The sequence below is a fragment of the Cynocephalus volans genome, chromosome X (genome assembly GCF_027409185.1).
Source record: "Cynocephalus volans isolate mCynVol1 chromosome X, mCynVol1.pri, whole genome shotgun sequence".
Classification (NCBI taxonomy): domain Eukaryota; kingdom Metazoa; phylum Chordata; class Mammalia; order Dermoptera; family Cynocephalidae; genus Cynocephalus; species Cynocephalus volans.
Window position 1 is genome coordinate 74,387,475 of NC_084478.1, and position 23,014 is coordinate 74,410,488.

Below are 23,014 nucleotides of genomic sequence, written 5' to 3' on the forward strand. Positions count from 1 at the left end.
CTTTTACTACTTTTACTCAACACTGTACTGTGTGGAATATACTATAAAGCATATGTACTTCACAGGGCCTGGTTTTCCAAAGCCTTGCAGTTTCAAATATTGACCTTGCAAGGACAGCAAATTTCCCTCAGGCTATATAAGTCTCTGTTGCAAGATAAGGACTGCAGCACAGCAGGTTGCTGGCTCAAAGGCAGACTAGTTACTGATTGTTATGTAAAGATACTGAGAAATTGCTACAGGAAGGAATCAAACTGCTAAGATCAAACTGTTGTTGATAGGACCACTTAATTGTCTACTGGAATGTCATCTGGCTTATTTCACTGAAAGTTACCAGCCTATATATAAAACTATAACCCCACCTATGTCTCTTCCTGTAACTTCCTGGTCTGGAAAATAAATGCAGGAAGAGAACCCCAATTCGGCGTTAATTTCCCAAGGAAAGGATGGCTCTCGCTTGAGCGTCCCAAAGGGAGATTAACCACTTCGGGGCCTCCCACTGCTCAGTAGAGATGGGCTTTGAGTAATCCTTTGCATCTCCGTCACCCAGGGGAAGTGGGGTGACAAATCCGTGAGGGGAGAAGCAACGCAAAGCAACAGTACTGGAAGTTTTAGCCAGGACAATTAGGCAAGACAATAATAGGCACCCGAATTGCAAAAGAAGAAGTAAAACTCTCTCCATTCAAAAATGACATAATCTTATACATATAAAATCCTAAAGAATCCACAAAATAAACTGTTAGAGCTAATAAATGTATTCAGCTCTGTCTTGCACTCATTCATTGTTGTCAGTGACCACTTAAGCCTGCAGAAGCTTTGGGAAGATACAGCAAACAAAACCAACACTCTCTGTTTCTCTCATTTTTCTTTTCTTTGTTGGGGAATAGTATGGGAAAGGAGAAGAGAAAGATATAGAGGAAGACTAAAGGAATAAAAAAACCCACATCCTGACTGGTTGTATTCCTACAAATTAGGTATTATTTCTTATTTATTTTCCTAAGTGAGTAGTAGCAAAGTCCTGATAATCAAAAGGAGTTGAGCTCTTGTTTTCAGAGGCAGCAAGGAATGGGTGATGTGGGCACAGAGTATCCTACTTCACAGCCAGGCTTGTGCAGATGGTGGCAGCTATCCAAGGAGAGGCAAAGCAGCTAAGGCTCTGGGGTCTGCTATAAGAAAGGAGGGAACAGCTTAGGAACTTACTGAATGTTGTAGGGCACAGCACTAGGACTGAGCACCCCATACATAGTGAAACCTTTATAGAGAGGGTTCTTGAAGTCTGGTTTCCTCTGAACTAAGAAAGGCCATACAGAATGTGTTTTCTCACAGACTCTCTTAGAAAAGAAAAAGAAGCCAAAAAATTAAAAGCACCAAGCAAATAATCTCAACAGTCCCGATGACTTGATAATTAGTCAAATTTTACTAATAAGTAACCCAACTAGAGAGAGAGGATATGATAGAAGAAAAATGGAAATAAGTGGCTAATGAGTGTTGGTAGAGTAACAAATTACCTGTGCTTCAATTTATCTATCTTTAAAATGAATAGGAAGTTCAAAAGAGTTCCATACTACAGAGTAGGAGGTTCCGAGTCCAGTCTCTGCTGTGGAGTATAGCTGTGTGATCTTAGGAAAGTCCCTAGCTCTTTCTGGGCCTGTTTCCTCATCTGTACTATGAGACCTCTAAGGTCTCTTCCAAATCTAGGATTCTATGAACTGATGACCTTTCCAGTGTTAAAAATTCTGGAATTGTTTTAAAAAGTCTGGTAAGTCAAGAGACAGGAATCCCAGTTGGTGAATTTCTGGCTCTTCTATATTTCATTTTATTTAAAGCCCGCTTCTCCTCCCTTCAGAAGGTTTAAGACAGTAAGACAATTAGCAACTTATACTAGCAAATACTCATGAGTTATCCCATGTGGGCAACTAAAGATTGTAGTATTTATATTGCAAGACTGATTCTTATACTTTAGTTGGAACCATGGGGAGCCTGTTCAACCAGCAAGGAAGCCCCTTAGTTAATACCTCAAAATGCATAGGTCCCAATGACAGCTGCTGTATAAGTATGCATGGGAAGAAAACTGAAGGAGAATAAAGAGGAGTGGAGTGGTTTGGGTGGTAGGACCTAAAATGTGGTCTTTTAACTTTTACAATCCTCAGCCTATTTCAGTGAGGCCACAGGTCCTGTATATCCATCTTTCTCATATGTTGTTGGTTAAAAATAGAAAAAAAAAAAATCTTGCAGAGGTAACTAATATTCATTAAGTATTTACTATGTGTCAAAAACTGTACCAGACTCTACCTAAAATACCTCCTTATATTTTTATAGTAAAACCCTGTTTTAGCCCCAAATTACTAATAAGAAAATAAGACAAAAAAAATTAATTTGCTAAAGATCACATAGCTAGTAGGTGACAGAGCTAAAGTTTGAATCCAGGTCTGCCTGATTCTAAAGTTCATGTTTTTCCTTTCATGAATGAATGACACTTCTGTTTTAAGTAACTGCTATTTTAATATACATTAAAATGTTCGAGACTTGTACAGAGAGTCAGATTCATGTGGGAAATGGGTGAAAATATAATTAACCTCATTTTAACAGGGGGAAAAGATTATGGAAAAGGTCATGGGTTTTAAAGCCTAGAGAAGCTGGTCAGAGACTGAATGAATGTGTCTAAGAGCATTTGGGGAGGGAGTGAGAAAAGTCTAGTTGCAAAAAGAAAGAGAAATATGCATGGAAGCTACAAGTAAATACAAATGTTAAAGCAGGAAGACTCATCACTGTTCTCTGTGTTAATGAGAATAGGGAATCACAGAGAGGTGAAGTCATCCAGGCCTGAGAACTTGAGCTAACTGCTAACTTGGCCAACAGCTGTGAAACAGGAGTGGGCCATGAAATAGCTATTTTACTGTCTCTAAAATATTAATCAGAGTACTGCTCACAGGCACTTTATCTTGTCAACCTCAAATAATATTTATGTTTTGTATATTGTGGGAATGTTAGTTTAAGTGAGGGGTGCAAACACAACTGTCTACAAGAACTGGGCAGATAACATTAGGAGCAGGCTGAGAATAAACTATAGGGAATGGTGAGAACTCTGGCCAACAAAATGTCTGCCTCATCCAAATAAAGCAGCTGCTATTCAGTTCTAGCTGATTATTGTCATGGGAAAATATAGATCCAGTGTTGCCAGAGTTCCTGATTTTTCAGAATATCTTAGTACAGCAGCTTTTTTAATTGGGAAAAAATATCCTAAAATAACTGGATTTTTAGGTGAAATCTCCTGATACTTAAATGTTGGCAACTAATTCAGAGCTTAAAAAAATACTCCACAGACTAAACAGACCAGGCCTGTTGGGCCAGGTTCGGTTTGGCCTATGAGCTGCCAGTTTGTGATAATGACTACTCACATCTGCATGGCAATTGATTTCTTTACAAAGCCCTTGCACATCCATTGTTTTATTGACACCACATGATTTCTCTGAAAAGTAGGCATTATTGTCCCTATTTTACGGATGAGGAATCTGAAGTTCTGAGCTATCCCTGTGCAAATATTGAGTGGTTTATGTTTCAAAATTTCTTTTTATTATTGTTACTTCCTCTCCTCAGTACATTCCTTTTGCACTGACCCCCTTCTCCCTATTCAGTGTTTTCTCACAAACTAAATTCACCTTAGATCTTCCCGATCCTTCTGGCAGTTTCCAAGGAAGTTTCCAAACTGGCAGGAGAAAACATGGTCATGAATCTCCAGCAGGAAGTTTTCATTAAACTCAAAGGCACAGGGAAACTGTTCCATTAATTGCCAAATACAGTCTAGAAACTGGGTGAAGATAGGGGAAACTTCTTTAGAGTCCCCATCCAGGTGGCCACACCTGAGAGATGTAAATAAAGGTAAAGACAGACACTGGTTAATTACACTGTTTGAAGTTGGCTATAACAAGTTTACCTTTTGTCTCTATTGGCATTGGCAGGGAAACACCTTATGCCAAAACACTAGCCAGAATCTCAAAGCTAGTTAATCCCAGCAGACTTCTCAAACACTGGTATCCTTCAATATCATCTACACCGGAGAACCTTTGGTCATCTAGTGGATTCTTTCTTACACCCTCTTTCCAACAGAACTTTCTGCAATGATGGAAATGTGCTGTGCTATCCAGTTAGCAGTCACTAACTGTTAAGCACTTGAAATGTTGCTACTGTGACTGAGGAACTGACTTTCTAAATTGTATTTAATTTCAATTAATTTAAATAGCCATATTTAGTTCTACAAGTGTACTTCAAAGTTCATGTTTCCATGAACTTTTTGAGGTACCCTCACACGTGAGCAAGGACTACATCTACATTTTTTACTGCATAGTGCCTGGCAAAAAAAAAACACCTTCATAGGTATTTAAGAAACGTTTATCAAATGCATGAATGAAACCTCACCCCAGAATTGTTTAAGGTTTACTTCCCACATAATGCCCTCTTTATTAACCCTGCCATCCACTGAAAACCCTATTCCACTGGAAACCAACATGGCATCCTCAGCTTCTATGCTGAATGTTCTCTTCCTTCTGATACAACTGTAACCTGAATTACCAAGGATATCACCTCTTCTTAGGGTCCAAATCAAATGGAAAATGCCGAATGTTCCACGGTCCATATAACATAATCCTAAAACAGAGGTGGGATCAGCTTTTTCCTTGCTCCTACTACTCCTTCTGCTGCTTAGAAACTACTATTCCTTTCACTCTCTTAAAAACACTTCCATTATGGGTCATGCTGTTTATCTTATTTACCTTACAATTCCTCAATGTTGTTGTCTTCTACCAATCTCTCGGTCACTTCACCACATTCTCTCAAGAATTTGACTCCTGTCTTAAGTACTTATCTTTGGTGTTGATGCAGATGACCTACACTGGCTTAAAAGGTTCCTTAACTAACTCAAATCCAATCATCTTAACTGATCTTTACCCTCTACTCTACTTTGGCCACCCGAATCCATGGCCATAGGTTGGTTATTCAAATCACCTAGAAGTTCTTACTTTATCTTTCAAATCTTAATCCTAATATCCCACTCTGAACAACATGTATTATATTTCAAAGGCTGCTCATCTTCTTACCTCCTCCAGACCTCATCTCAGGACCTTTCTACTTGCCAGATTACTATTGGCTTCCCTTGCTTCCTTATTCAGCCTACATGCCATGGTCTGTCCCATCAACTAATCTCCCCCACTTTTTTCAACTTTCTTGCCTTTCTTGTCATTTTCTCCTTCAAATTCCAACCATAGATTAGCCTAAAAAGTTATGTTCTGCGCTCCCACATCCTTACTGATGAATGATGTTCAAGAAAATTATAAAACCATATAAATTCACACTATTTTAAAATTAAGTCTTCCACATTCACCTAGACTTAATTGCTCCCAAATAAACTTTATGTATGTCCTTAACACCATTTTCCCATTACTTACAGCTCTTACAAATTTTAAATGATCTTATCAAATCTCTAACCTAGTTCACATCTTCCTTCACACCGACATGTACAGTGTCACTGAAAAAGATCAAAGCCAACAAGTAAAAAATATCTAACTTCTGCCTGTGACACACACTTAGTTCCTTCTCTGCATATCTTTACATCCAGCCTCCATGGAAAAAGTGTTCTTAGTCACAGCTTAAACTAATCTTTTCATTTGGACTGGAGCTTTCACCCTTTCCTGTCTCCTTAGAAGACTTACTCTACCAAAAATTCACTGTCTCTTTCATATCTTCAACCTTATCTTCCTTAATGTTTCTTTCTTCTCAGCACAAGAAACTGCTCAAATCTCTCCTTGTCTTGAAATACCCTTCCTCAAACCCATAACTCTATCTAGGCATCACCCCTTCTCTTCTACCCCCTTCAGTGCCAAGATTCTTAGAAAGAGATTTATATACTCACACACCACTTCCTCAACTTTTGCTCATGCCTCTATTCACTGCCATTTGGCTTCTGCTTCCACCACTACTCAATCATTTAATCACTAAGAATCATTAAAAACTGCATATTGCCAAAGCCAATTATTGGGTTATTCTGAGGCATATGACACTGCTGACTAATCACTTGAGTCTCCTATTTTTTTTTTTTTTCCTTTCCTTTCCTTAGATTTATTCTTACCTCACTAACCACTCTTTCACAGTCCCCTTCATGGACTCCTTTCTTCACTAGACTTTCATGTATCCAAGGCTCTGTCCTGTTCCTTGGCTCTTCTCCCTCTTTACACAATTTTTTGGGGTTATGTTAACCAAATCCATGGCTTAAATTGCCACATATGCAGATAACTCTCAAACTTTTAATCATCTCTGTCCAATCCAGAACTGGTGAGCTCCAGATTAACACTGAATAGTCTCCCTACTGGACATGTCCTCTTGGATGCCCCATTGTAAACAAGTCCCAAACTGAAACTATCTTTCCCCCCAAATCCTGCCCTGTATCATCCTGTATTCTCTATCTCAGAAAACCCAGGTATCTAAGGCAAAAACTTCCAAGTTCTATAAGACTTTTTTATTACTTCATGGTTCTCTTAGTTCTACTTCCTGAATACCTTTGTATCTGTCCCATTGCCTCTGTCTTTTGTCAGGCCCTCATCAATTCTGATAACCTTCTAATTCATCCCCTTGCCTCCAATCTCAATCTTCCACACTGCTGCCAGAGGGATATTTCTAAAATATATTATCTGTTCATCATTTCACTGCCCTGTTCAAAATCCTCCAATATAGCTTTACCACATATAGGAAAAAATTCAAACCTTTTAGCTTAAAAACAAAAACAACAACAACAACAAAACAGGGCCTTGAATGATCTTCTCCTCGCTGGCCCCCATTCCCTGGCCTCATTTTCTCTACTCTCCCTACACACCCTATGACCCAGCCACACTGAATTTCTTGCAGTTCCTCAAATACATCACCTTGTTTAATGCCTTTATGGTTTCATACACATCAGTTCTGGAATGCTTTCCCCCTTTCTGAATAACTCCTACTCATACTTTAAAGCTCAACTAAAATGTCACTTATTCCAGAAAGCCTTCTTTGCCCAAGAATGGATAAGATTCCTTTGCTTATGTTTTCCTCAGTCTTAGCATATATCATACTATATTGTTGGCACTGATATTCTTTTCTTTAAAAGGGACAGGGACCATATCTGAGTCGACTCAGTCTCCTCAATACCCAACACATTGACTGGCCCGATGTTTGTTGATGGATGGACCCAAATGGCTAGAGAGTGCCAATTAATTAAATTAAATGGATGCACATCAATGGGGGAAAACAAAACCTGTATCATAACCTCCTTGAGGATAAAACTCACATTTTATTTGCCTTTGGGACCAGCTTAGTGTCTGATACAGTATATAGCACATTGTTAGGTATTTGGTAAATATTTATTTATTGTTCTAATAATATAGGTAAAGCCTTAGTGAGGTGGCTTGGTTTATAGCAGACAACAGATAAATGTAAGCCCTTGCCCCCACCCCCTTACTAAAGAACAGAAATCCACACCTATCCTATCTCTTACAAAGGTTACATGCTATGTTGTCTTAGATACTAGTCCTCTGCCTGAATGCCATTCTCATCCCACTGTTCTGTCCATCAAACTCCTATTTATCTCCAAAAAGTTCATCCATATATGCTACCTACTCCTGTAAAACTATCCCAACCTCTTTATGCAGAGCTAAGCACTTTTCCCACTGTGGCCAGTGATGCCTTGTTCTTCCCTGAAATATTTAACAATTTGATATAATTTAGCTGAACTCACTGAAGGCAGCGATGATATTCTGGTCACCTTTGTAGCTTCAGCACTCTAGCATAGTGTCAGGAATACTTGATTCTTGATGAAAAGAGATTTACGCCATGTTCAACTTGCCGTTCCTTCCTATACAAGAGCCTACTGGGGTTTTAATAAACTTTACCCCAATCAACTCTTCTCAGCTCTCTCCTTCAAAATGAGGATATTTTTACCTTTGGGAGAACTTGTGACCCATGGATATCCATTCCTTCTCTATCAGGATCTTCATTTTTATACAAAAACAAGAGTTTGCATTAGGAAAATCATAAAACGATACATACGCTTAGCTTAAATGGTTGAACTGATCATAAAATAATGTTAAATTCCCAAATCATAACTAAGTGAGTAACTTGGATTTCATTTATAGGCATGTACAAGCTGCCTTCAAATTTCAGATGCTCTCAAGATAAATTATTCTGGATTTGTTTATAGTGTCACATTTCTTTTGGCTTTTACATGATGCGTAACAAGGTATTGAGCCATAACTAAATGCAATCCTGATAAGCATATTATCAAATTCACCCTTTGGAAAACAGGAATCCAAAGGCGGCATTTGGGTTCGTAGCAAGAACAAAACCATTTAAAAAAATTTCAAAGAAATGAGGATAAACCACTATTATGAGTTCTGTTTCTTGGAAAGATAAACTAAGAAGCCTTGGATTCAATACTAGAAAACAATCATGAGTCTGACATCCAAACCGCTGACATATTAAAGATGATGAGCCCATCAGACAGCCTATTTAACAGCTTTGCAGACTTTTTGAGACTTTGACCCCCCTTACATACATCTTTAGCTTCTGATAGGCAAGAAAGTATGTTGAATATACAATAGAAACTATATAGACTGTATGTGCCTCATTTAATGAAAAGGAGCTAAATTGAAAAACAGCTATTTTTATAGATTTAGAACTCATTCTTTTAAAAAGCAATTTGGTTGAGAGTTCTTTTTGATTTATTCACAATCTGTCACTCACACAAAGTAAAATATAATTGCTTGCTCTCTTACCACGAGTCCTTTGAATGTCCTATAAAATGGATCTAGGAGGATGCTGGCTACTGAACAGACTTGTGCTGTGCGGTCCCACCCATCAGAACAATGGACTAAGACAGTGGCCCTTTCTACCTTCACTGCCTGTAAAGACAAGAAGCAAAAAGTACCATAAGCATCCTTTGCATAGCATGCTGGGTTAATAAATATTTTTGTTAATTTCAAGAAATTTTTTTGATTTCCTGTACAATTTCTTCTTGGACCCATAGGTCATTTGGGAGTCTGTTGTTCAGTTTCCACGCCCTTGAGTAGTTTCCAGAATTTTGCTTGTTATCGATTTCCAGTTTTAATCTGTTCTGTTCTGAAAAGATACTTGAAATGATTTTGATTTTTAAAAATTTCCTGAGACTTTATTTATGACTTAATACGTGATCTATCCTGGAGAATGTTCCATGTGCTGATGAGAAGAATGTGTATTCTATAGTTGTTGGATGAAATGTTCTGTAAATGTCTGCCAAGTCCAATTGGTCTAAGGTGCAGTTTAAATCCTGCGTTTCTTGTTGATTGGTTGCCTGGAAGATCTGTCCAATGCTGAAAGAGGGGTTTTCAGGTCACCCACTATTGTCTTACCAGAGTCTATCTCTTTTTTTAGGTCTAAGAGTTTTTGCTTTACATATCTGGGTGTTCCAGTTTGGATGCATGCATATTTATGATTGTTATGTCTTCTAACTGGATAGATCCCTTTATCATTATACTGTGGCCTTCTTTGTCTCTTTTCATGGTTTTTGGTTTGAGGTCTATTTCATCTGATATAAGAATAGCTACTCCTGATCGTTTTGGGTTTCCATTTGCATGGTGTATCTTTTTCTAACCTCTCACTTTTAGTCTGTGTGTGTCTTTATAGTTGAAGTGGGTTTCTTGAAAATAGCATAAAGTTGTGTCTAGCTTTTTAACCCAATTGGTCAGTCTGTGTCTTTTGAATGGGGAGTTTAATCCATTTATCTTTAGGGTTGTTATTGATAAGTATTGCTTTACTCCTGTCATTATACTGCTTTTTGTTTAGATGTTTTAAATATCTTTGTTTCTCTTTTCCCCTTTTATATTTCATCTTCAATGTCAGTTGGCTTTTTCATGTGACATGATTTAGCTTCTTTCTCTTTCTTGTTTGCATTTTGGTTTTAATGGCAGGTTTTGCTCTTCTAGTAAGTCCATGACAGTGATTATTGTTTTTCAGATTCCAGATGCAGGACTCCTTTGAGAATTTCTTGCAAGGTTAGTAGTGTGGTAGTGAACTCCCATAATTTTTGTCTGGGAAACACACTATTTTTCCTTCATTTCTGAAGGATAACCTTGCTAGGTACTGAACATTGGCTTGCCATATTTTCTTTTAGTATTTTGAATATATCATCCCATTTTCTTCTGGCCTTTAAGGTTTCAGTTGAGATGTATGCTGTTAGTCTGATGGGAGCTCCCTCATATGTGACTTGAGGGTTTTCTCTTCCTGATTTTAGAATTATCTCTTTGTCTTTGAGTTTTGCCAGTTTGACTATAAGATGTCTTGGAGAGGATATTTTCGTATTTAATCTGTTTGGGGATCTTTGGGCTTCCTGGATCTGAAGGTCTGCATCTCTCCCTTTATCTGGGAAGTTTTCTGCTATTGCTTCCTTTGAGTAGGTTTGCAATGCCTTTTCCTTTCTCCTCCCCTTCTGGAATACCTATGATTCGGATGTTTGTGCACTTGAGGTTGTCTGCTAGCTCTCTTAAATTTTTTTTATTTTTTAAAATTCTTTTTTCTTGTCTGCCTGGGTTATTTCGAAAAGATCATCTTTGAGTTCTGAAATTCTTTCTTCTGCTTGCTCTAGCCTGCTGCTCAAGCTTTCTATTCTGTTTTTTATTTCACTGAGGGAATCCTTCATTTATTTTTTAAGGTATTAATCTCTTTGTAAATTTCCTCCTTTATATCCTGGATATCTCTTCTTGTTTCACTGTGTTCTCTAATTGATTCTTCTCTTATCTCTTTGAGATTTCTTAAGATCAGTGCTTGGAATTCCTTTCAGATATCTCAAGGGTTTCCCACTCTATGGGGTCTGGTACTTGAGAACTACCATATTCCTTTGGTGATGGTGTCATATCTTCTTGTTTATTTGTAGTTCTGGTATTTTTTTCATTGTTGTTTAGTCATCTGGTAGGACACTTGTTTCTTCTACTACTCAGGAGTAGGCTATGAGGAGATAGACTTCCTCTATTTGTAGGTTCTGCTGGTGACTCTTGTATCAATGAAGTTGAGTGTGAGGTGGGCTGCCTTGGTTCCTGTTCAGTAGGTGGGCAGGCCTGTCTGGGGCTCGGGCAAGTGTGAGTGGGCCTACAGCTGTGTCAGAATTGGTGTGGGGAACGTTGCTCACCTGGGCTCTGGCTTGGTCAGTGGGTGGACCCCTCTGGGGCATGGGCAGGCATTGGCAGGCCTGTGGCTGCATCTGGAGTCAGCACGTGGGACCAGCCCTCACCGGGACCCTGGCTTGGTCAGTGGGTGGGCCTGCAGCTGCATCTGGAGTCATGGGATCAGCACTCACATGGGTGCTTGCTTGGTTGGTAGGCAGCTTTTTTTTCTTTAGGAACGAAAAGATATTTGAGCACACTTCTGAGGGAAGAAACCAGTCAAAAAGAATAGGTTGAAAATTTAGGAGAAAGAGAAAAAAAATTTAGGAGAACTGACAGAGCCGGTTCCTTGCAGAAGTAGGAGAGGATGGGATTTAGAATACAGGTAGAGGGAGTAGCCTTACACAAAAGATGGGACATCATGTCTGCTGAGATAGCAAGGACATGAAAAAAGCTAGTAAATAGTTGGAAAATGAGGTATCACCTTGATTTTTTCATGAAGAAGCAGACGTGTTTGAGTATGTGCTTACAGAGAGGGGAATAACAGTAGTGCAGCCAGCTTAGGAATTCCTCCTTGGTAGAACATGACTGAGACCCAACCAGGACACATAAAATAACTGCACATGGCCCCTAAGACGACAGGACTTGAGCTTAGATTATAGACCATAAAACTATGACAGTATCAATTAACATGTCTATGGGATTTATTTCTTTGCAGCAATGCTTAGCAGTCAGGGTGTAAGAACAGAGAATGACTGTGGTTAGCAGGGCAGGTAGAGCAGAAGGATAAAGGGCAAGATGGAATGAATAAGGTGCTACACTACCATGTCTTAGTAAATAGGGAAGAAGGAGGAAGAGGAGTTAAAAGTGTAGAGGTTTCCATGAGATAGAAGAACCATACTAGCTGGAATGACGATGTGAGAGCTACAGTATAAAAGCTCAAAGAACTATAAGTACAGAGTGTTTGATATGTTGTACATGGACATTCAAATTTCCTAGAATGAGGGGAAGAATAAGGATGGAGAAGGTGGTGAGGCTGTTCCCAAAGTCCCTACTGGAGGAGGGAGAGTAACTAGGAGGGTACAGGATAGTATAGCTAACTGAAATAGATATGAAAGGAGTAAGGAGCTTTGTAAGGAGCAAGAATAATATTGAACTTGCTCTGGGCCCTGTGGTTCATGGGGTGTAATAGAATGAGTAACCTTTGTTGTAGGGATACAAGAAAAATGGCATTCCTAGAAAGGTATTGAGGTTGTAGGTAAGAAAGAGAAGTGAAAGAGATCTGGAGAAAGGTTTCTCAACTTCTATAACTTCTAAGCTAAGCAGACATGTCAGGTGGTATCAGACGCCTAAAAGCAGCAACTATACTCATTGTTTAGGTCTCCAAATGGACTGAAAAGTCACTGGTGAATAGGAAAAGATGCTTAATTTTACTAATGATTATGGAAATACAAATTAAAACATGATATAAAATTTATCGCCTATCACATTGACAAATATTAAAAAGACTGATGATAACCATTGTTGGCAATGTGGAAAAATAGTCACTGTTGGTAGGAACGGAAACTGGTACTACCTATTTGGAAAGCAATTTGGCCACATTATTAAAATTTGAAATATTCATACTCTTTGACTCAGAAAATCCACTTCTAAGAATATCTAGCTATATAAAGTATATGTTTAAGGGTATTTGGTGCATCGGTTTCTGCATTAGTGAAAAACTGGAAAAAACTAAATTCCCTATGAATAGGGGACTATGATAAATTTCCACAGTGGACTATTATACAGTCACTGAAAAAAATGAGGTAGTATTGACTGAACTGACCTGAAAAATGTCCATTATACATTAAGTACAAAAAGTCATGGGGGCCGGCCCGTGGCTCACTCGGGAGAGTGCGGTGTTGAGAACACCAAGGCCCCGGGTTCGGATCCCATATAGGGATGGCCTGTTAGCTCGCTGGCTGAGCGTGGTGCTGACAACACCAAGTCAAGGGTTAAGATCCCCTTACCGGTCATCTTTAAAAAAAAAAAAAAAAAAAAAGTCAGTTGCTGAACAGTATGCACACTATGACCCCACTTTTACAAAGTAATAATATATGTAAGTGTATATGCTGAAAAACTCCAGAGCTGCACTGTCCAGTATGGTAGTCACTAGCCACCTATAGCTATCTAAATTTGAGTTTGTTGAAACCAAGTAAAATTAAAAACTCAGTTCCTCAGTCTCACTAGCCATATTTCAAGTGCTCAATTGCCACATGTGGCTAATGGCTATTATATTAGATAGTACAGATATAGAACACTTCTATCATCACAGAAAGTTCAAATGAACAGTGCTGATAGAGAGACAAAACATTAAACCAATAACAGTGATGTGTATGTGTAGTGGGGCAAACTATGAAGAATGTTTACATTTTATGTTATATATTTCTGAAAAGTAAACTACTTTGATATTGTACATATATTGCTTTTGCAATGAGATAAATAAATAAATAAATAGATAGATAAATAAATAAATAAATAAAGATTGTTTTAAAAAGAAAGAGAGAAAAAAAAGTAGCAGTGTGTTAGAAAACAGCAAGAAGTCCACTATGGCAAGATTGTGAAAGATTCTGAACGTCAAGCTACAGGGTCTTACAGACAATAGAAAAGGGAACCACTAGAAGATTCTCAGCTTAAACTGACATTATCAGATATGTTCAAGAAAAATGACTTTAGAAACAATTTGGTCACCAAACTAGGGAGCAAGTAAAGTAGCTAGGCGGTTATTATAGTACTTTGGGCAAGGGATGGAGAATATCTTAACTAGGAAAGCAGCAATAGAGACTGGGAAGAAAGGTTAGATTTAAGAAACACTTCTGAAGTAGAATTGACAGGACGTGGCAATTGCCAGATGGAGGGAAAGAGGGAGAATTCAAGGACGACTGAAGTTCTCAAGCTTGGGATACTGGACAGGTGGTGATAGAGACAGGGAGCACAGGGAGCCTATCATTTTGGTCCACTCATTTTAATTCAACCAATATTTATGAGGCTGTACTGTCTATAAAATCTCCCTCTTCTCCACCCTCACTTTCTTTGGCCTAATAAATTTGGTTTCAGAAAGGGAATACAGATGTATGAGTGTAGGATATATGAAAAAGGAACAGTACAAAGAATGGTCAGAACAATGGGCTTGAAACAACTTACAGGGTCACAAAGGAAACACTAATAATATGTTACAATGATAAGTGTAGGCAATAGGACTAGGAAAGCAAAAAGCAGTACGGCTGGACATTTAAGACAGTTAATTACATATACTCTTCAAATATTTTAAGCCAGAGGCTATATATATCATTACTTTCAACTAAGAAAATGACAGCAGAGGGGTAAAAAGCCCTTCTCTCCTTTTCTTTACTTCTACCAAATGTGGGTGGGGTGAAGAAGGAGAGTCTTTTTTTTTTTTTTCTTTTGACCGGTAAGGGGATCGCAACCCTTGGTATGGTGTCGCCCGCACTGCGCTCAGCCAGTGAGCACCCCAGCCATCCCTATATAGGATCTGAACCCGCAGCGGGAGCACTGCTGCGCTCCCAGCGCCGCACTCTCCCAAGTGAGCCACGGGGTCGGCCCAGAAGGAGAGTTTTCATGTAGAAATATATAAAAACAAAACTTCAAAATGAGAAAATATGTACTCTGAATTTCTTCCCCCCCTCCCCCCCAAAAATCACCTAACAGGATACAGAGGCCAGGGTCTAAAGGTCAGAAAATAAGAGAGTCAGCATAAAGGTGGTAAAGCCTGCTAGACTGCATTTAGAGGCCAACCTATAGAAAAAAGTCTGCTTTGTACTCAGAGTTCTGAAAACCCATAGATACACAAGTTTGCATTTATTTCACACCCATTCTTACTTCCACTTCATACCTTAGAATCAACAAAAAAATACATTGTAGAGTAATAGAGCTGGAAGGACCATTAGAGATTACCTAAGAGTTTTTTTTGAAATGAGTCCAGGGGTCTGAAGATCTGAAATTGAGGTCCATTTTCTGTATGTATAGTCATATGTGCATTTTTCCAGGGGGGACAGGGATAATCACATACCTAAAGAGTTTTGTGGGCCCAAGAGTTACATCATTAGATTCTAGTCCGACCACCTTGTTTTACAAATGGAGAAACTGAGGCCCAGAGAGGGAAAGAAACTTGCCCAAGGGCACACAGTGAATTAGTAGCAGAGCTGAATACAGAAACTAGGTTTCTCTTCAATATTCTTCCCATCATAGCACACTACTAACTCAAGAAATCCCATAATTAAAGTCAGTGCAAATTCTTAGAAGTCCTGATTATTACCTTTGTAATGAAAATTCCAGCATCCATAAGGCTTTAATGTGTCTCAACCACCCTGAGCTCTCCAGGCCTCTAAGAAATTCGCTCATTGTTGGAGTTTTCAATTCACAAACTAAGGTAGAAAAGGAAGCAGAGATTGAAATTCACAATCACCTCAGTTTATCCATCAAGAAATGGTAGAAAGTGGATCCCCATTTTGCAAATGAGAAAGTTGAGGTATAGAAATGTTAAATGATTAGTTGGAAACCATGCAGTGAGTCAGGGACAGGACTAGGGCTAAAGGCTACCAATCTCTCAGAGTGGGCCTCTGCTTTCTCAAGTTGTAGAACTTTCCTCCCCAATCCCCAAACCCTCAGATATCTCTCCAGAAGACTGAGTTAGCAGCTACAGGGAAATATTCACTTCTCCTCTGATTAGAAAACACATTCGATACCCACCCATCCTAACTCTGCAGGCCCTTAACATCTGTCTCTACTCCTACATTCCCATCTACTCCCTGCAGCCAGCCCTGTGCTATCTCAACAGGCTGAAAAAAAAATTACCAGTTAATTTTCATGCACTTTGCACTGGTTATCCAACAAGAGGGCAATCTTTTGCGTCAAAAATCTGTAAAACAAAGTCCTCTTCTATAGAATATTTTAGGGCAAAAAAGTACAGAGGAAGAGACCCAAGGAAGAGGGACACTAATATCCTAAAAGGAATGCAGACTAAAGAAACAGGATCTGATAAGGGTGGTGTGAGAGAGGGGTCCTGGCAGACTACACCAGTAAAAAATTGAAGAAAAGTGAGGAAGAACAGGGAGTTCACTAAAGAAGGCAGGTTTTCACTATCTTTTCCTGAGTTGGCATACCACATCATAGAACCCCGGGTAGTGGTTTTAGGAGAAATGTTCTAAATCCAAGAGTATTGTAAGGCCCTAATCCCACCTTGCTCCCATTGTGACCCCAATTATTTTGCAGTGATGACAGATGACCAAAATTGTCTGTTATTAGCTTTATTCCTTTTAGGTCTAAATTCAACTTCTCCATCAGCACAGTGATGAAATCAGACTGACTCTCTATAGCTGATTATATAATTTGATTTCTTACCTTGAGGATGATGAAATAAATCCCAAATTCATTAATACTTATGTTGGTCTACCAACCCCTGAAAACCAGCTTCTATAATCCTACAGAGAGAAATGATTTCCACAGGACCTAGACCCAGATGGACTTTACCAAGTTATGAAACTAAACATCGTATCTTAATCTCTCTGCCAGACCAACGTTGTTATGATTCGGTACTACATAAGCTAGATTCATACTACAGTTAAAAACCTTACCATTTATTAACTCTGCTTGCCTGCTTGTTTTTCTGTTCCACCCCAAATCAGGCATGCATTTTGCTTACATAATAATGTAAAGCTACAGACACTGGCCTAGCCAGGGTGAAATCCCTGTACCTTCCAAGAGTTTCTGCAGGCTGCTCCACATCACATGGATGTTCTCAATGCCCATGAACCTGAAGCGAATGTTGGCATAGCTGTCTTCATTTTCATACCCCTTCCCAGCTGCTCGATTGGCCGTGGCATTCAACTGCAATAGCGGAGGACATAGTAAAGCAAATAGACCAGATGATGGAAGAATAGGGTTCCCCAATCTCAGTGCTTCATTCCAAACAGCTTTAAATTCTATCCATTTTTTAAAAAAGTTAAATCAGACACATTCTGGAATGGAGAGAATTTCACTGGTTTTTAGATCGTACCTTAAGTAACAGACTCTTATATGGAAAGAGAGGGAGATCTAGTATTTTTGTTTTATTATTAAAACCCTGCTTAAGAGATGAAGGATATGGCAACTATGAGGATATCTGAGTTAAAGAACTGAAATAATAATTTTGAGCTGCCTATCACAAACAAGTGTTTTCTCAGCTGAAAGGGTTTTATACTGAGAAACATAGAAACTTTAAAAATCTTTACAATTGAGAAGCTCTAGAAAAAAGTCTAAGATCTTCAGGGCTGAACGATTTTAAATAGGTATTCTAGAAATATGTCTAAAATGTGACTTTATGAGATAAATGACATTTACTCACTGATAAAATTGAAATGGAGATACCAATAGCTGTTTTAACACTATATTCAGCTTGTAGCAATCAGAGAATCTCTAGGTCACATAAAGAATGTTGGGCAGGATAGGGAGTAAATGAGACAGACTTGAGGAGAGGAGATATTAATACAATAACTAGAAAGCAGTCAAGATACCTTCTGTGATGATGACCATCTTACTACTTAAGTGATTTTCTGTCGTCTGGACCTTTTTTCACATCTCCCAATATTGTGCATTGCAGAAGGCCAAGCAGCATGTATGTGGACAGGGTGTAGTTTTTACATTAATGGAAAGAAAAGCAAAAACCTCAAAGAACAAACTATTCAAGTTAGTATATAAAGAGGAAAAAAAGGTCAACATGCTCCACACATTGTTTAGAATGCACAACACCTGTTAAAGGGAAAAAAATGTGATGATAATTTTGATCTTTTACAACACTGACAGTGTCCCTAAGTTTTCATTAAATTAATGACAAATGTCAAAAGAATACCTATGGCAACACAAGCAACAGACACCTAGTAGAAAGGAAGTTTGCTATGAGTGATGCTTCAGCAAACAAAACAAAAATTACAGCAGTCCCTACCCAATTCTGGGCAGGCCAGATAATGCAGACTAGCTAGCTACATCATGCCAGTATACACTCTTTGGATATATGTGTGGCAGATCTGAAGAACGGCTACATGTTAATATTCAGATACAGAAGAGGAGTAATATTTATTGAGCTCCTAATATGTGCCAGACACTGTGCTAGATCCTTTACATATATTATCTCATTTAATCCTCACTACAGCCCCTACAAGGTAGGTACTATTATTATCCCCATAAAAAAATTGGCTCAGAGGTTTTACCCAGGACCATATTGACAAGGGCTGAAGGCAGAATTTGATCCCAGGTTTGTCTGACTCCTAAAAACAAAATTTTGTCAATAAAACTACGATATGGTTTCTACTAAAAGTATAGATCCAGGCAACCAGAAGAGGAATATTTCCAGCCAGATATTTCTAGGCCTGTCTTAAATTTGCTCAACTTTAAGCAAGAAAAATGTGACATGTTAAAAGGGGCTTTCTGGTGTTGAATGTGGACAAAAAGCACCAACCCTTTAGTTTCTCAAAAGCTTGGTATGTTTCTCTTAACCAGTTTAAGATCATTTAATCTTGATGAAAGATACTGATTTGATTAAACTCTTCAATCTGAGAATGTCAGAGGTAGTTAGGGTGAAAGCAAGATAGCAAGCTACTAAGAAACTGAAGACTGGTGCCTGAGCAGAAAGGGGAATTATTTTCTCTCGAGTCCAGTCAGTTCTAGGTAGCTCTGGAAAATGGACAGTGAAAGATCACAAAAATGGGGCAGAGAGCTGTCTAAGGCCACTGTCTGGTTTCATGCATATCCAGCTATTCAACTCTGAAGCCAAAATACCTAATTTAGGCTTAGCTCTAAATCACTGATTTAGGGATCACTAGTTAGCAATAAAAACCTCCTAGTCAGCCAGACTCCACATGTCAGATTTTAAGCAAAATTATTTCTTTCTGGGGCTTTTTGTGAAAAGGACAACCTTTAAGAAAATGGAATTTGTCCTTTACTTGCTTTGTGGGGCACAAGGAATTCTTCTATCATCCCTTATAGAGCTAGACAAAATGTCAAAGGTCAAGAAATTAATGCAGAGAGGAATTTAGGCTGATATTTTGGTTGATCTGAGGACCTTCCATTCAATGATATTCACATTTGAAAGGGACAAAGCCTGAGAAAACACATTGGAACAAATCAAGCAGTATCAGGCTCCTTAATAAGATCAAAGGATTTTGCTAGGTCCAAGTCCACTGCCAAAATCAAAATCCAAGGCAAATTTATGTCCCTGATCTTTTCTTATTCTCTGGGACCAATATTTATTTATTTTTTGTCTCCCTCCTGCCCCCATTTATCTGCTTGTATATTATTTATTTTTATTAGATCACACATATGAGTGAGAACGTGCGGTGTTACTCTTTCTATGCCTGGCTTGTTTCACAATATAATTTTCCCTAAGTCCATCCATGTTGTTGCGAATGGTAGTATTTCATTCTTTTTTATACCAGAGTGGTATCCCATTGTGTAGAAATACAACATTTTCCTTATCCACTCATCCAATGATGGGCATTTAGGCTGGTCCAACTCCTCGCTATTGCAAATAGCACTGCAATAAACATGAGAGTACAGGTATCCCTATGACATGATGATTTCCATTCCTTTGGGTATATACCCAGCAGTGGGATAGTTGGTCATATGGTAGATCCATCTGTAATTGTTTGAAGAACTTCCATAGCATTTTCCACAAAGGCTAGACCATTTTGCAGTCCCACCAACAGTGTAGGAGGGTTCCTTTTGCTCTGCATCCTCATCAGCATTTATTATTCTCAGCCTTTTGGATATTAGCCACCCTAACTGGAGTGAGATGATATCTCGAAATGGTTTTGATTTGTATTTCATGAATGCTGACTAATGTTGAGCATTTTTTCATGTGTCTGTTAGCCATTTGTATGTCTTACTTTGAGAAATGCCAATTCAGCTCCTCTGCCCATTTTTTAATTGGGTTGTTTGGTTTTTTTGATGTTAAGTTGTTTGAGTTCCTTGTATATTCTGGATATTAATCCTTTGTCAGATGTATATTTTACAAATGTTTTCTCCCACTCTGTTGGTTGTCTTTTAACTCTGTTAATTGTTTCTTTTGCTATGCAGAAGCTTTTTAGTTTGATATAATCCCATTTATTTTCCCTTTGGTTGCCTGTGCTTTGGGGTCATATTCATAAAGGCTGTGCCCAATCCTACTTCCTGAAGCATTTCCGCTATGTTTTCTTTTAAGAGTTTGATTGTTTCCAGACAAATATTTAATTATTTAACCCATTTTGAGTTGATTTTGGTATATGGTGAGAGGTACGGGTCTAGTTTCATTCTTCAACATATGGATGTCCAATATTCCCAACATCATTTACTGAAGAGGCAGTCTCTTCCCCAGTGTGTATTCTTGGTGCCACTGCTTAAGATCAGATGGCTTTAGGTGTATGGGTTGATTTCTGAATTCTCTATTCTGTTCCATTGGTCTATGTGTCTGTTTTTATGCCAGTACCATGCCGTTTTTGTTAATATAGCTTAAAGTCAGGTGGTGTTATGCCTCCAAGCTTTATTTATTCATTTATTTATTTATTGCTCACAATTGCTTTGGCTATTCGTGGTCTTTTGCTGTTCCATATGAATGCTAGAATTGTTTTTTCCATTTCTAAAAAAAATGTTATTGAAATTTTGATGGGGATTGTGTTGAATCTGTAGATCACTTTGGTTAGTAAGGACATCTTCAGAATGTTAATTCTTCCAATCCAAGAGTATGGGATACTTTCCACCTTCTTGTGTCCTCTTTAATTTCTCTCAACAGATTTTGTAGTTCCCATCGTAAGAGATTTTTCACATCCTTGGTTAACTTTATTCCTAAGTATTTTATTTTTTTGGTGACTACTGTAAATGGGCTAGCTTTCTTGACGTCTTTTTCTGCTAGTTCACTGTTGGAGTATAAAAATGCTGATTTTTGCCTGTTGATTTTGTATCCTGCAACTTTGCTGAAATCATTTCTCAACTCTAAGAGTTTTTTTGTAGAATCTTTAGGCTGTTCTATATATAGGATCATATCATCTGCAAACAGGGACAATCTGACTTCATTGTTTCCAATCTGGATGCCCTTTATTTCCTTACTTTCCATGATTGCTCTGGCTAGTACTTCCAACACTGTGTTGAACAGGAGCGGCGAGAGTGGGCATCCTTGTCTTGTTCCTGTTCTTAAGGGAAAAACTTCCAACTTTTCCCTATTCAAGATGATATTGGCAGTGGGTTTTGTAATATGGCTTTGTGTTGACATACTTTCCTTCTATACCCAATTTATAAAGAGTCTTTATCATAAATGAATGTTAAATTTTGTCAAATGCTTTTTCAGTGTCTATAGATGATCATACAGTTTTTGTCTTTGACTTTGTTGATGTGGTGTACCACATTTATTGACATTCGTATGTTGAACCAACCTTGCATCCCTAGGATGAATCCCACTTGATCATGGTGTATTTTTACGTATGTGTTGGTGTATTCTATTAGCTAGTACTTTATTGAGAATTTTTTCATCTATATTCATCAAAGATATTGGCCTGTAGTTCTTTTTGTTGTTGTTGTATCTTTGGTTTAGGTGTCAGGGTGATTTTTGACTTATAAAAATGAGTTTAGGAAAAATGCCTCCATTTCAATTTTTTGGAATAGTTTGGAGAGAATTGGTATTAGTTCTTTTTTAAAGGTTTGGTAGAATTCTGCAGTGAAGCTATCTGGTTCTGGGATCTTCTTTGGTGGGAGACTGCTGATTACAGCTTCAGTCTCTTTGACTGTTATTGGTCTGTTCAGACTTTCTACGTCTTCTTGGTTAAGTTGTGGTAGTTTGTGTGTATTCAGAAATTTATTAATTTCCTCCAGATTTTCAAATTTGTTGGTGTATAGTTGTTTATACAATTTTTTGTTTCACTGATCTTTTGTATTGTTTTGGGGGGTTTCTATTTCATTTAGTTCTGCTCTGATCTTAATTATTTGAATCCATCTACTAATTTGGAGGTTTGGATTGTTCTTGTTGTTCTAGTTCTTTGAGGTGAAGTGTTAGGTTGTTTACTTGCCATCTTTCCATTCTTCTGATGTAAGCACTTAGTGCAATAAGTTTCCTCCTTAGTACTGCTTTTGCAGTATCACACAGGTTTTGGTATGATGTGTCATTATTTTATTAGTGTCAATAAAATTTCTGATTTCCTATTTAATTTCTTCTTGGACCCATATGTCATTAAGTAGAATGCTGTTTAATTTCCATGTATTTGTGTAATTTCCAGAGTTTCATTTGTTATTGATTTCTAGTTTCAATCCATTGCATACTGAAAAAATACATGGAATAATTTCAATTTTTTGAATTTGTGGAGACTTGATTTATGACCTAACATGTTGTCTATCCTGGAGAATGTTCAGTGTGCTGATGAGAAGAATGGATATTCTGAGGTTCTTGGATGAAATGTTCTGTAGATGTCTGCCAAGTCCAATTGGTCTAAAGTGTTGTTTAGGTCTTCTGTTTCTCTGTTGAATTTTTGCCTAGATGATCTATCCAATGTTGAGAGTGGGGTATTCAAGTCCCCTACTATTATGGTATCAGTGTCTATCTCTTTCTTTAGGTCTAATAATGTTTGCTTTATATATCTGGCTGCTCTGATGTTTGGTGCATATATACTTGATTGTTGTGTCTTCTTGCTGAATAGATATTTTTATCATTATATAGTAGCCTTCTTTATTTTTTTATACTTTTGGTTTAAAGTCTACTTTATCTGCTACAAGAATAGCTACACCAGCTCATTTTTCATTTCTATTTGCATGGTATAACTTTTTCCATCCTTTCACTCTTAGTCTATGTGTGTCATTACAGGTGAGGTGAGTCT

The 23,014-nt window shown here is 38.1% G+C and overlaps 2 protein-coding genes across 2 annotated transcripts in view; both read right to left on the reverse strand.

The window, feature by feature from the left end:
• ASB12 (ankyrin repeat and SOCS box containing 12) overlaps positions 1-23,014 on the reverse strand; it is a 152,171-nt gene that overhangs the window by 110,073 nt on the left and 19,084 nt on the right. The window lies entirely within an intron of this gene.
• Positions 1-23,014, reverse strand: part of MTMR8 (myotubularin related protein 8) — a 54,503-nt gene that overhangs the window by 25,603 nt on the left and 5,886 nt on the right. Inside the window, 7 exon segments of the mRNA XM_063083245.1 lie at positions 1,198-1,326; positions 3,657-3,857; positions 7,957-8,006; positions 8,790-8,915; positions 15,463-15,491; positions 15,494-15,571; positions 16,901-17,033. Coding sequence (XP_062939315.1) covers positions 1,198-1,326; positions 3,657-3,857; positions 7,957-8,006; positions 8,790-8,915; positions 15,463-15,491; positions 15,494-15,571; positions 16,901-17,033 — 746 coding nt within the window.